The 12,484-nt window shown below is 37.0% G+C and overlaps 2 protein-coding genes across 4 annotated transcripts in view; both read right to left on the reverse strand.

The window, feature by feature from the left end:
- The window catches only part of LOC127880050 (SHC-transforming protein 1-like), a 153,198-nt gene that overhangs the window by 35,671 nt on the left and 105,043 nt on the right, over window positions 1-12,484 (reverse strand). The window lies entirely within an intron of this gene.
- LOC127880046 (conserved oligomeric Golgi complex subunit 1-like) overlaps window positions 1-12,484 on the reverse strand; it is a 37,682-nt gene that overhangs the window by 14,927 nt on the left and 10,271 nt on the right. For all 3 annotated transcript variants that reach the window (XM_052427272.1, XM_052427271.1, XM_052427273.1), the window contains exons 8-17: window positions 12,251-12,292; window positions 10,268-10,354; window positions 5,105-5,240; window positions 4,893-4,955; window positions 4,428-4,490; window positions 3,992-4,073; window positions 3,504-3,609; window positions 2,895-2,999; window positions 1,016-1,107; window positions 113-271 (exon numbers count right to left, since the gene is read on the reverse strand). In XM_052427272.1, the coding sequence (XP_052283232.1) occupies window positions 113-271; window positions 1,016-1,107; window positions 2,895-2,999; window positions 3,504-3,609; window positions 3,992-4,073; window positions 4,428-4,490; window positions 4,893-4,955; window positions 5,105-5,240; window positions 10,268-10,354; window positions 12,251-12,292 (935 nt within the window). The remainder of the gene's footprint in view (window positions 1-112; window positions 272-1,015; window positions 1,108-2,894; window positions 3,000-3,503; window positions 3,610-3,991; window positions 4,074-4,427; window positions 4,491-4,892; window positions 4,956-5,104; window positions 5,241-10,267; window positions 10,355-12,250; window positions 12,293-12,484) is intronic.

Here is a 12,484-nt window from a genome sequence, read left to right on the forward strand (position 1 = left end):
TTTAACTCGATAAACTTAAGGATTTCACAAAGGAAATCATGAGATCAAACTACAATTATTATCCTGATTACTGCGATGTATAATGCATGACATTTACAGAACAGTTTGCTACCTCTGTATGACGGGTGTGTAAGCCTTGGCCTTCATCATCAGCCCCCCACTCTCCAGCAGAGTACGGGAGCCCGCAGTGCCCCAGGCCGTGTTGGGGGCGAGGTCTCCCGGGCTCTCTGACCACACATAGGAGCCCATGTCCGCCTCCGACACCAGGGAACTGCAACCACAGTGAGAGATTACCAAAATGGGAGTTAACTAACTCTGGGAGATACCAAAAACGGGAAAGAACCAGTCATGGGAGATAATTAGATATGGGAGATTATTAGAAATGGGAGTAAACTAGAAGGGGAGGTAACTAGCCATGGGAGATAAATAGAAATGGGTGATAACTAGCATAGCCAGATATGTAATTTCAAAATGAAACACACTGAGTTTGAACAGTAAAGCTCTCAGTGAAACTGTGATAATATTTGTCTAGTCCTGTTAAAATAGAAGCATTAGGTTTTTATCGGCAAACAATAACGTCATAGTATTCTCGTGTGCTGCTATTAATCAGTTATGGCTAAATGCTCCCTGGTTTAATTCTCACAAATCAGAACTCCAAATACTCCTTCTTAGTTTTAAAAACTTGCAGAGACAGCAAATAAAGTGCTGTATTTTTATGAATAAGACTACGCTTAATTCAGGCTTACTAAATGTTTGCAAGTTTAGAGAATGTGAGTTGAAAAAAGGTGCAATCAAAATGGTAAATGGTAAAATTATAAACACTTCTTTATATAGGGAAAAAAAGTATATAATTATACCCTATGTAACTTAATTCCACTTAAAAATGTGAATTAGATATATATTCCATTTCAAATAGCTCTCAACAGCATTTTGTTATCACACCTGCAATTTTCACATACAAAGCTACTTTTAATAACTCTCTGACCTATTGAGAGCCCCATGAAACATGACATACCTTCCTTGTGGAGAGTCCACCTCTGTGATGATCTTGCCAATCTGTTTTCTAGTCATGTCTACTGTGGCTTCAAACTGCTGTTGAATCAGGGTCTATTGCAGAACAATGATGAGAATAAGTGTTTTGTCAAATAAATGTTATGCAACCTTTAATAATATTTTCCACTTACTAAACATACTGGTTGCAGCATATAAATGTTTGTCCCCTACCGGTGAAACCGGAGGGGACTTATGGTGTGCGCTTTGTTTGTCTGTCAGTCTGTCTGTCAGTCCGACAAACTTTTCTGGATCCTGCGGTAACTTTAAAAGTTCTTCATATGTTTCCATGAAACTTGAAATATGGATAGATGGCAATATGGAGATTATTCACGTCATTTCATTTTGTTCCTACGTCAAGAATTCTGGTTGCTATGGCAACAAATAGACTAGAAATATTGCTGCAAATGGTGGATCCTGCAATAACTTTAAAAGTTCTTCATATATTTTCATGAAACTTGAAACATGGATAGATGGCAATATGGAGAGGTTGGCGACTTTTATTGCTTGGCAATAGTCTTGTTATTTATTTTATTATCATGTGTATTTTTCCTTTTGAGTTGAAATGCAATATTATGAAAGATAATAAAATAAAAGGACGTGATAAAAACAAAATTAGACTACTGTTCTGTCCATTTTCATTCATTTCTTTTATTTCATTTTGAAAAAATCAAAACTAGAAAAGTTCAACTGTGAAGATTTGACACGAAACAATTCAATGTTTCAAAAATTTCAGAACATGCTGGTACGGTATTCTATACAGCTCTCAACACATATGCTAAAACTGTAAATATTGATACGCCATTACCAGCCCCATACTAACCAACGGATTCTGAGACTAAATTTTAAAATAAAAAAATTCTAACATGTTTTAACGCACATATAATTTTTTTATTCACCACTAAAAACACTATTTTAATGATACAAGTACCATTTTTAGCCTAGATACCTGCAAACTCTAAAGTATTTGCATTGAGTGCAAGATTATTTTATTTTCTTCAGTCTAAGAATGAGTTGCTGTATAAGAACTCTTGTTGCCCCATGCAATGATTCTATCTTACCTCAGTACACAAAGCTGTACCTACCTTAGTCAATATAAATTGCCGCCATAGTCTTTTGATGATTTTTGCTTTGGCAGACTCTTGGCGTCAATAGTCCACTCTATCTTTTTAATAGCGAAAGTTTTCCTTCTTTGTCTATATTGATGCGCAAGGAATTTGGTGCGCAACATTCAAGCCCCGATATCAGACAGTTAATATCAACGGATTGCAATAATATTTACATACCTGTGTAGATAATTCATTTCTCAATAATGTTCCGTAAGAATTATGTAATGAATCTTTCAATTTTTCACGCCTGACCAATTTAAATCAACACACTACTCACATTTTCCATTCCAATCGCTGTGCCCGCTGTATACTGCAGGTAGATTTTAATCGATAACGCAGCCTATTACACTGTAATGCCTTCTTCTGATTGCTTGATATTTAAATATTTCATAACATGACGAGAGGTCACTGATTGTACTGTGATTTAAGCAGAAGTTTAACTGAAACAAATTATGCCTTTTAACTTCAATTCGACGCTATTTGAGGTAAAAATGGACTTCTTAACTAAAACTTTATGAGTTGGTTATGTTATTTTGCAATTTTAAGCATATTGATATAAAAGCATTGTATTCATTTTTCGTTATGGTTTTTACAGACTGGAGTTTCAGCGTTCAGATTTATTCTGAACGCGAATTATTTCAGCTATACCTACCTATACCCTGTCATTAGAAAACATACTTTAGCTATAGTCCACAAAGAGGCCTACCTTAACTCTGTACACAAAGAGGTACCTACCTTAACTCTGTCCACAAAGAGGGGCCTGATGAGGTCCTGCCAGATGTAGAGGGGTTCATTGAGCACCTTCAGACACACCCCCTCCCAGGTCACCTGGTTGCTATCCTGAATAATACAACACACAGGCGCTGGTGAACACCAGGCAGAGGGATCATAGTCAACACTTCATGATACATTATGGGATTTATGATTTATGGCACACTATGAAATGTTTAATTGAGTCGGGTTCTGAGAAAACTGGGCATAATGCATGTGCGTAAAGTGTCGTCCCAGATTAGCCTGTGCAGTCTGCACAGGCTAATCAGGGACAACAATTTCCACTTTTATGACATTTTTTTGTTTAAATGAAGTCTCCACTATGAAATGTTTAATTGAGTCGGGTTCTGAGAAAACTGGGCATAATGCATGTGCGTAAAATGTTGTCCCTGATTAGCTTGTGCAGACTGCACAGGCTAATCTTGGACGACACTTTACGCACATGCATTATGCCCAGTCTTATCAGAACACGACTTAATTGATGATGGCTATTCAGATATATCCACAACACCACTGGGGCATATCAATATTTGGACAACAAAACAACATATTGATCAGCAGATAGCAGGATACCTGATGCATCATGTCCCACACTGCATCACGGATTGCTGCAAGGTGCTTGACCGTCTTCACGTAGTTCAAGAGCTTGCCGACCCCTGTCTTGATGTCTGTTGTACAGCTGTTGTTGAAAGAAAAGAATGGCCAGTTTCAACAGAACATAACACGAAAACATCTATCTCTTGTAAACACATTTAAAGATTTGAAACACACAAGACAGAGTTTGTATAACAACAGAATGAGATGTAATATTGCTCATTAAGCAGAACTGCAATCATAGCTGTATTATCATTAATATTCAAAGGAATGAAATAATTAATAAAATCTGGCATGAATAACCTAATTGATTTCCTCATAAATTAATTTATTGCAACATTGTGACTAAATGCAAGAAAACTATGAAACTTTATGCTTAAAAAAAATCATTTACTTTTTTTTATTCACTTGACAAACAACATTTCAAGTGACATTAACATGATTTAGCATTTTTTCCATCCACTCACGTGTGAATCCATTGTTTACAGTTGTCATGGAGATGACTCTCAGACACGCCCATGGACACGGACTTGTGACTGGGACAGAACTCTACAACAACACATACAGTACTCACAGAAGGGGACAATAACAGGAGCCTGTCTTACTTAACATTTTACAACAAATTTCAATTACAACGCAAGTTTTATACACATAATTGCTAATTATCTGCGATAAATTCATTTGAGTAATTATATTCTTTTCTTGGTATCTTTGAACTAGATTTTTTTTAAACATTAATTTTGTCATATATGTCTATTTGTGTTGAAATGCAGGACCAAATGAAAAGATGTTCCAGAGAGTCAGATTTCCATAAGTATTGAGCCCTGGACCATTCACTTCATTTGGAAAAGCGTGTACATATTATGTTGTACATTGTCTAACATTCAAGCTAGCAGTCCTTACCAGTGACAGACTTGGGCAGAGACTTGGAAGACGCTGAACTTTGGAAATCAACCAGCCCGCTCTCTGTAATACATAACATTTCACTGACAAACATTGGAAACAAAAATGGCGCACAGACAAGCACATGCCTCGGTTACATTAGGATTAATGAATACAGTATACAATTCCTTACCACCCATTAAAAAATTCTTGTGAAATGTCTATGCATAAATATTTTGTTAAAACAAGATTTGTTTGTGAAACACTTTGCACCCCCCCATATATTTGACCTTTCACCTTGAAGGATGACCTTTCGCCACACAAAATGTGCAGCTCCATGAGATAAACATGCATGCTCAATATCAAGTTGCTATCTTTAATATTGCAAAAGGTATGGCCAATGTTAAAGTTTGACGCAAACAAACCAACAGACAGGACAGAAAAAAGCATGTTTATTCTATTGAATAACTTTAAAAAAAAACTTACCATGAAGTTTTTCACTGGTCACTTTTACAAGACTTTTCAAAAGCAAATTTGCTGATTCTAAATCTGAAATGAGAATATGTTCATATACTTACAATTATTATTTCCACTAAAAAGTTATACTCAAATAAAAGGCTGAATAAATGTACATGTATATAGGAATGGCTAAATCTTATGCAGCAAAGGATGATAAAAATTGTGAAAAGGGATGCAACCTTTGTCTTCAGCCCCTTCATTGTTGTAGAAGACGGCATAGATCTGGTGTATAGTTGTAGAGATGAGCTGGACGACAGAACACACAAGCTCCTTGGTGCTACTGGTACCAGCCTGGAACAGGGCCTGGATGGCAGACTGGAAATACAGGGCCAACATTGAACATGAGAATAATGTGAGTCACTGGAAATACAGGGCCAACAGTGTACATGAGAATAATGTGAGTCACTGGAAATACAGGGCCAACACTGTACATGAGAACAATGTGAGTGACTGGAAATACAGGGCCAGTAGTGTACATGAGAACAATGTGAGTGACTGGAAATACAGGGCCAACAGTGTACATGAGAACAATGTGAGTGACTGGAAATACAGGGCCAACATTGTACATGAGAACAATGTGAGTGACTGGAAATACAGGGCCAGTAGTGTACATGAGAACAATGCAAGTCACTGGAAATACAGGGCCAACATTGGACATGAGAACAATGTGAGTCACTGGAAATACAGGGCCAACATTGTACATGAGAACAATGTGAGTGACTGGAAATAGAGGACCAACAGTGTACATGAGAACAATGTGAGTGACTGGAAATACAGGGCCAGTAGTGTACATGAGGACAATGTGAGTGACTGGAAATACAGGGCCAACAGTGTACATGAGAACAATGTGAGTGACTGGAAATACAGGGCCAACAGTGTACATGAGAACAATGTGAGTGACTGGAAATACAGGGCCAGTAGTGTACATGAGAACAATGTGAGTGACTGGAAATACAGGGCCAACAGTGTACATGAGAACAATGTGAGTGACTGGAAATACAGGGCCAACAGTGTACATGAGAACAATGTGAGTGACTGGAAATAGAGGACCAACAGTGTACATGAGACAATATGAGTGACTGGAAATACAGGGCCAACATTGTACATGAGAACAATGTGAGTGACTGGAAATAGAGGACCAACAGTGTACATGAGAACAATGTGAGTGACTGGAAATACAGGGCCAGTAGTGTACATGAGAACAATGTGAGTGACTGGAAATACAGGGCCAACAGTGTACATGAGAACAATGTGAGTGACTGGAAATACAGGGCCAACAGTGTACATGAGAACAATGTGAGTGACTGGAAATACAGGGCCAGTAGTGTACATGAGAACAATGTGAGTGACTGGAAATACAGGGCCAACAGTGTACATGAGAACAATGTGAGTGACTGGAAATACAGGGCCAACAGTGTACATGAGAACAATGTGAGTGACTGGAAATACAGGGCCAGTAGTGTACATGAGAACAATGTGAGTGACTGGAAATACAGGGCCAACAGTGTACATGAGAACAATGTGAGTGACTGGAAATACAGGGCCAACAGTGTACATGAGAACAATGTGAGTGACTGGAAATACAGGGCCAGTAGTGTACATGAGAACAATGTGAGTGACTGGAAATACAGGGCCAACAGTGTACATGAGAACAATGTGAGTGACTGGAAATACAGGGCCAACAGTGTACATGAGAACAATGTGAGTGACTGGAAATACAGGGCCAGTAGTGTACATGAGAACAATGCAAGTCACTGGAAATACAGGGCCAACATTGGACATGAGAACAATGTGAGTCACTGGAAATACAGGGCCAACATTGTACATGAGAACAATGTGAGTGACTGGAAATAGAGGACCAACAGTGCACATGAGAACAATGTGAGTGACTGGAAATACAGGGCCAGTAGTGTACATGAGGACAATGTGAGTGACTGGAAATACAGAGCAAACATTGTACATGAGAACAATTTGAGTGACTGGAAATACAGGGCCAACATTTTACATGAGAACAATGTGAGTCACTGGAAATACAGGGTCAACAGTGTATATGGGAACAATGTGAGTGACTGGAAATACAGGGCCAACATTGTACATGAGAACAATGTGAGTGACTGGAAATAAAGGACCATCAATTTACATGAGAACAATGTGAGTGACTGGAAATACAGGGCCAACAATGTACATGAGAACAATGTGAGTGACTGGAAATACAGGGCCAACAATTTACATGAGAACAATGTGAGTGACTGGAAAAACAAGGCCAACGGGGTACATGACTCATGAGGACCAGATTGGTGACAGGGCACACCATGAACATGGTAACATGATTGGTGACTTAAAACACATGACAAAGAACAGGGAAACTGGAAAGGTGACACGAAATAAAGCACTCTACCAATTAACCACTAAATCAAGATTAATGGCTAGGAAACAAAGGAGCACTATACTAAAAGAATAGGGCTTCAGCCAGAGTGCTGGTGGTGGTAGAGACCTTTATTTGTTGTTTATATTACGCAGTCCATTTTCTTTCTACTTTAACAAATTTATGAAGTTTGTCACCTATTCAGCCACTTACTCTCGACATCTTGATAAATTTTGGTCCTTAATTTTCCAAACCTTCAGTAATTCACTTAATCAATGATTAGATAACTCATTTGAAAATTTATTTAGTAACCCACTCAAAGAAAATCAAATAAACCAAGTAAGCCATTGTCAGGTGCATTGAGCAAAAAGACAGCATAACAAACATAATTGGCAATCTGAATCATGGATTGTTTGTCCATGACTGGCAAGACAATGGTCAACTTTTATGAAGGCCAGACCAAATTGATGTGTTGGTCTACGGATTTTTATTGAAAACAGGAAAATTATCAAGCAAGCGAGGAGCGAAGAATAAAAAAAATCACATTTCGATAGAAAAATATTGCATTATCAAGAGATACAGGTTTAAACAGCTATATTTTACATTCAAATCAATTCTTATACACAGAATATATATCGACTTCATATTTATAGGAGTAAGTTGCATACGACCTTTGACCACGAAATATACATGTAACCATATCATTGAAAGGAGGGACACATGTCTACCTACTGCTGCTTATATTTGTTTGAAGTTTTAAACAGTGAAAGCTGTGAAAAGGTATACCATGTTGCAAGCTGTGAAAAGGTATACCATATTGCAATAGCACTTGAAGAGGGACAATCATCAAAATGATAATGGCAGACAGTCGGACAAAGGCCATGCATATAATCCATTGTCGCTACCTTATTTTAAAAGGTGCATATCGATGGCTGGCATTGTTTTGTATGAACTTATTTTATGTTTCTAAAATACATCGACCTAGCTGTTAAACATGTTCCGTCAACCATGTACCGTAGGTTTCCACGTATAGCGCGCAGTTTTTTACCTCCAAAAATCAAATTAAAAAGTTGATGCGCGTTATACATTGATACAACGCTATCCTGGCTGCTAAATTGGTAAAAATATGTTGTGTAATCGTAAATAATCAAAATGGCCGCCATGTTTTTTTTCCAGAAAACCACCACCATATAATCTTACTGACTGAGGGGCCATTGTCGAAACAACCATAAGTCGCTACTGGTAGGTATGAACGCTGTAGAAGAAGTTTTGTCAAAATAAATTTGTTTGAATAAACTTGCGGACATTTCTTTGTTTGTGTTTTAACACTTCCTTTTCGATGAATTCCGATGGGAATTGTTGTCGAGAGCAGGCAAAGGTAGGTGCGAACGAGGTCTTTTTACGGGTAACGGTAGGTGTGAAAGGGGATCATTTTGCACTTCGTAATTGGCAGATGATATTGAGTAATATGTGCCACGACTTGTGACAATATGCAATTGCATTTTGTGTGTATAAATATTCAACGTTCAACTGTGGTGTTTCAAACTATCGTTAGCAATCACCTGAACTACAACACAGAGAGATATTGACATCGTCCTTCGCCCGCATACCTCAACAATTGTATCCCTGTCTTCTATGCGTAATTCAAATTTACCGGTAATGCCCACGCTTTCCCCGAGGAAAAATCACACGATGTTAACTAATTCTTATTTTCTCACGTTTTTCACGAAATGCACGTGGACTGTTAATCTTTTGCAAGAAAATTATAAAATTGTCAGAAAAGTATAGTGCTATGCAACCCCTGCTCCTTATCATAATGACGCTTCCTATTTTGAATGCTTAATTAAGCTTTCCAATGCCCCGGATTATTTGACTGTGTAATAGTAAAATGGCGGCCATTTTCGGTCTGATTTGGTGGTTTTATTGTCTTGAAATATTTTTTTCTCCATTTTTGCATTTAAAAAACAGCCTGCGCGCTATACACGGGTGCGCGCTATACGTGGAAACCTACGGTATTTAAAAAATGATAAAACATTGTCCCTGTGAATTTTTTAGAACCAGCATTTAATGATTTTATGGGTTTTTTTTGTTCACTTAAAATTGTGTTATAGGAAAAATTTGCCTACATATAGGGAAATACCATCCATATGCCCATTTAATGAAAAAAAAGTATAAACAATCTTATGTCATGTTTCCCGATGTTGTTTGAAATTGTACATGCTTCAACGGTATCTGCTGATAGTTGCATGTTCGAACGTAAACAAACACATTCAAATAAGGCACAGAACGTAGAAGATGTGTTAATATTTTTTGGATTTGCTGCAGCAACTTCTCATCGCAATTTGTTAAAACGGTCATGACAGCAAATTATGTACTGCCGGCGCAGGAAGCCATTTTTTCTGGTCGCCTTGATCAAATAATTTAGCGTCTACAGTTTTCGATTAAAAAGGTAATGAAACACTATATTTGGCATTCGTATTTTTCCATTTTGAAAAAATAGGTGCGGCAAATCCGACAACCAACAGATCAATTTGGAGTGGCCTATGTAAAGCACACACATTATTATGCCTATTACAGATAATTAGCGTACCATTGAAGCTCCAGACAATGATGTTTTCTAAACAATTGTTCTCTGAACTGAAGTTTGCCAACTCCTACAGCAGTAAACATATGGTATTGCACTTTTATCATTAATTAATATATAAGATTGAATCCGTTCAGCTAGTAGCAGGGTGGCTGTACGTAACATATTGTTAATTCATGGATAAGAATATTTATTCAAATTCTTCCAAGCATTAAAAGTTCAGGGGCAGAAACAATATATCCACAGCCCTACCGAACAAGGCAACCCACTCAAAGATCGATGGTGCCACAACAAAATTGCCTTCTTTAGGGACAAAATAAGTTAAACTTAACAAATGTCATAATTATACAAATACATTTAATTAAATTCCTAACGGAGGTCATGTTCACTCACTGTTCGAGCCAGGAGGAATTCATTGAAGACTTGTCTTGGATTGGAGTTCTCCAACAGCAGTATTGAGCATAGACTCTCTGCTATTTTCTGCAAAAATACACCACATAAATAGCACATTTTGAAGCTACATTAATTTTACATTCTCATGTACCTTTAAAGTCTGTATGTTTAAAATCTTGTCCATATCACAGAATGGATAAAGCAATTTTAAACTGTAGTGAAGTTCATTAGAAGGTTCTTGTGTACATAAGATACAGAAACGGACAAGAGGCCCAATGGTGCTCACCTGTTACCCCAAGGAACCTAAATGTTCTTAGCAGGTAGTGTTCACAAGCTTTCACAACAGATTAAGCAGTCTGCAAAACTAACTTTTTTGTCTTCATAGCCATTGTAGCTATGAAACTTTGAAAATGTCATAGCCAGAGGAAATTTTTCATGGCCAGAAAAAAATTGAATTAATTTACAGTAAAAATACAAAGCAGGTGCTCACCGGAATCGATCTTAATCATATGAATGATAAACACTGTTAGGGTTATTTCGTTATTTCAAAGCTATTAATTACACACATTCAACCGTTTTACTTAATTTATAAAAAAACACACACTATTATTTTATTTATCGGCTTAGAATGCAAGTCCAGTTTACTAAAAGTATTACGACAGATAGAAAACTAAGGGAAGTAACCCAGCGGTGTCACTGTAAGAATTTACACCTGAAATGCGTAAATTGATTATTTATTGGTTTATTTTCTCGGATTTTTTTCATCGCAATTCAGGCGATCTATATTCAATTTTTCTATCGCAAGAGCCGATATTTCATCGCATTTGCGATCAGGCGATGGGTTAATTTTTGCAGACTGATTAAGTATAAACAAGAGATGTGTTTGTCAGAAACACAATGCCCCCTATTGCACCGCTTTGAAATAAAATTTCAATACATCATTTGGCAGGTTTACAAATTATCTCCTTTTTAAAGCTTATTACTTCCCTTGGATTGTATTTTTTGACTTTTGACCTTGAAGGATGACCTTGACCTTTCACCACCAAAAATGTGCAGCTCCATGAGATACACATGCATGCCAAATATCAAGTTGCTATCTTCAATATTGCAAAAGTTATGGCCAATGTTAAAGTTTTCGGACGGACTGACGATCAGACGGACGGACAGACAGTTTGAATGCTATATGCCACCCTACCGGGCGCATAAAAAACTGCCCCAAAACCTTAAAAAAACCTTTTTTCACAAACCCTTAATCATTTTAAAACTCAGTCCAAATATAATGACAACACATGTTTTTGTAAGTTCTAATGACCACACAATTTGTTGTAAGTTCTAATGACAACACTATTTTTTCATCTTCTGAGCCAGATTCATCAGCAAATGTTCAAGCATATGCTTTAATAGTGTTCCAACTGTTTTACTAAAACCACATTAGGAAAACTTCACAACTTCATTGCGGATAAGTTTTTTATTAACTGAAACCATACATAACTTGGCACAGAAATCGTTAGAACAAATATTCTGAAATCTTATTTCAATTGAGAGTTTTTTGTTTAGTTTGATCTAGTGACCTAGTTTTTTGTGCCACGAAACCTGGTTTCAAACTTGCCTAAAATATAATTGGAGAAACTGTTCTCAACACATTTCATGAAGATTGGGCAATAAAATTTGGCCTCAAGAGTGTTCACAAGCTGTTTCTTTTATTTGAACAAGTGACAGTTTTTCACCCCAAGCCACACAGTTTCAAACTCATTCGTGATTGATTGAGATTTTTGGGACCAAGTTTCATTAAGACTGGACAATAAATGTGCTATCTGGAGTCTTGACATGGTAAATGTTGACAACGGAAGAAAGAATGCTATTACAAAAGGCGTCTGATGAGCTAAAGTGAGCTAACAATATACTTTTTATGTGATTTGATTAAGTTTCAATCATTATTACGTTGCAGTTGTTTCCCATATCTGTACTGTGCAAACATCTTACCTGGTCAGAAACAGAAGACTCTTTGATGACCTGCCTGCATCCCTGGTAAAAATAATGCATATTGATTTTAAAGAACAATCATTGTTTGATAAAGTCAAACATTGTCTTTTAAACTCTATCATTTATGAAAATGTGTGCACATAATGAGCTATAAATACATGTACATGTTATTCAAATTAAAGTCTACTTTTACAGTATCTCTATTTCAGAATCAACAAGACTATTGCCAAGCAA

This window comes from Dreissena polymorpha, chromosome 4 (genome assembly GCF_020536995.1).
Source record: "Dreissena polymorpha isolate Duluth1 chromosome 4, UMN_Dpol_1.0, whole genome shotgun sequence".
NCBI lineage: Eukaryota > Metazoa > Mollusca > Bivalvia > Myida > Dreissenidae > Dreissena > Dreissena polymorpha.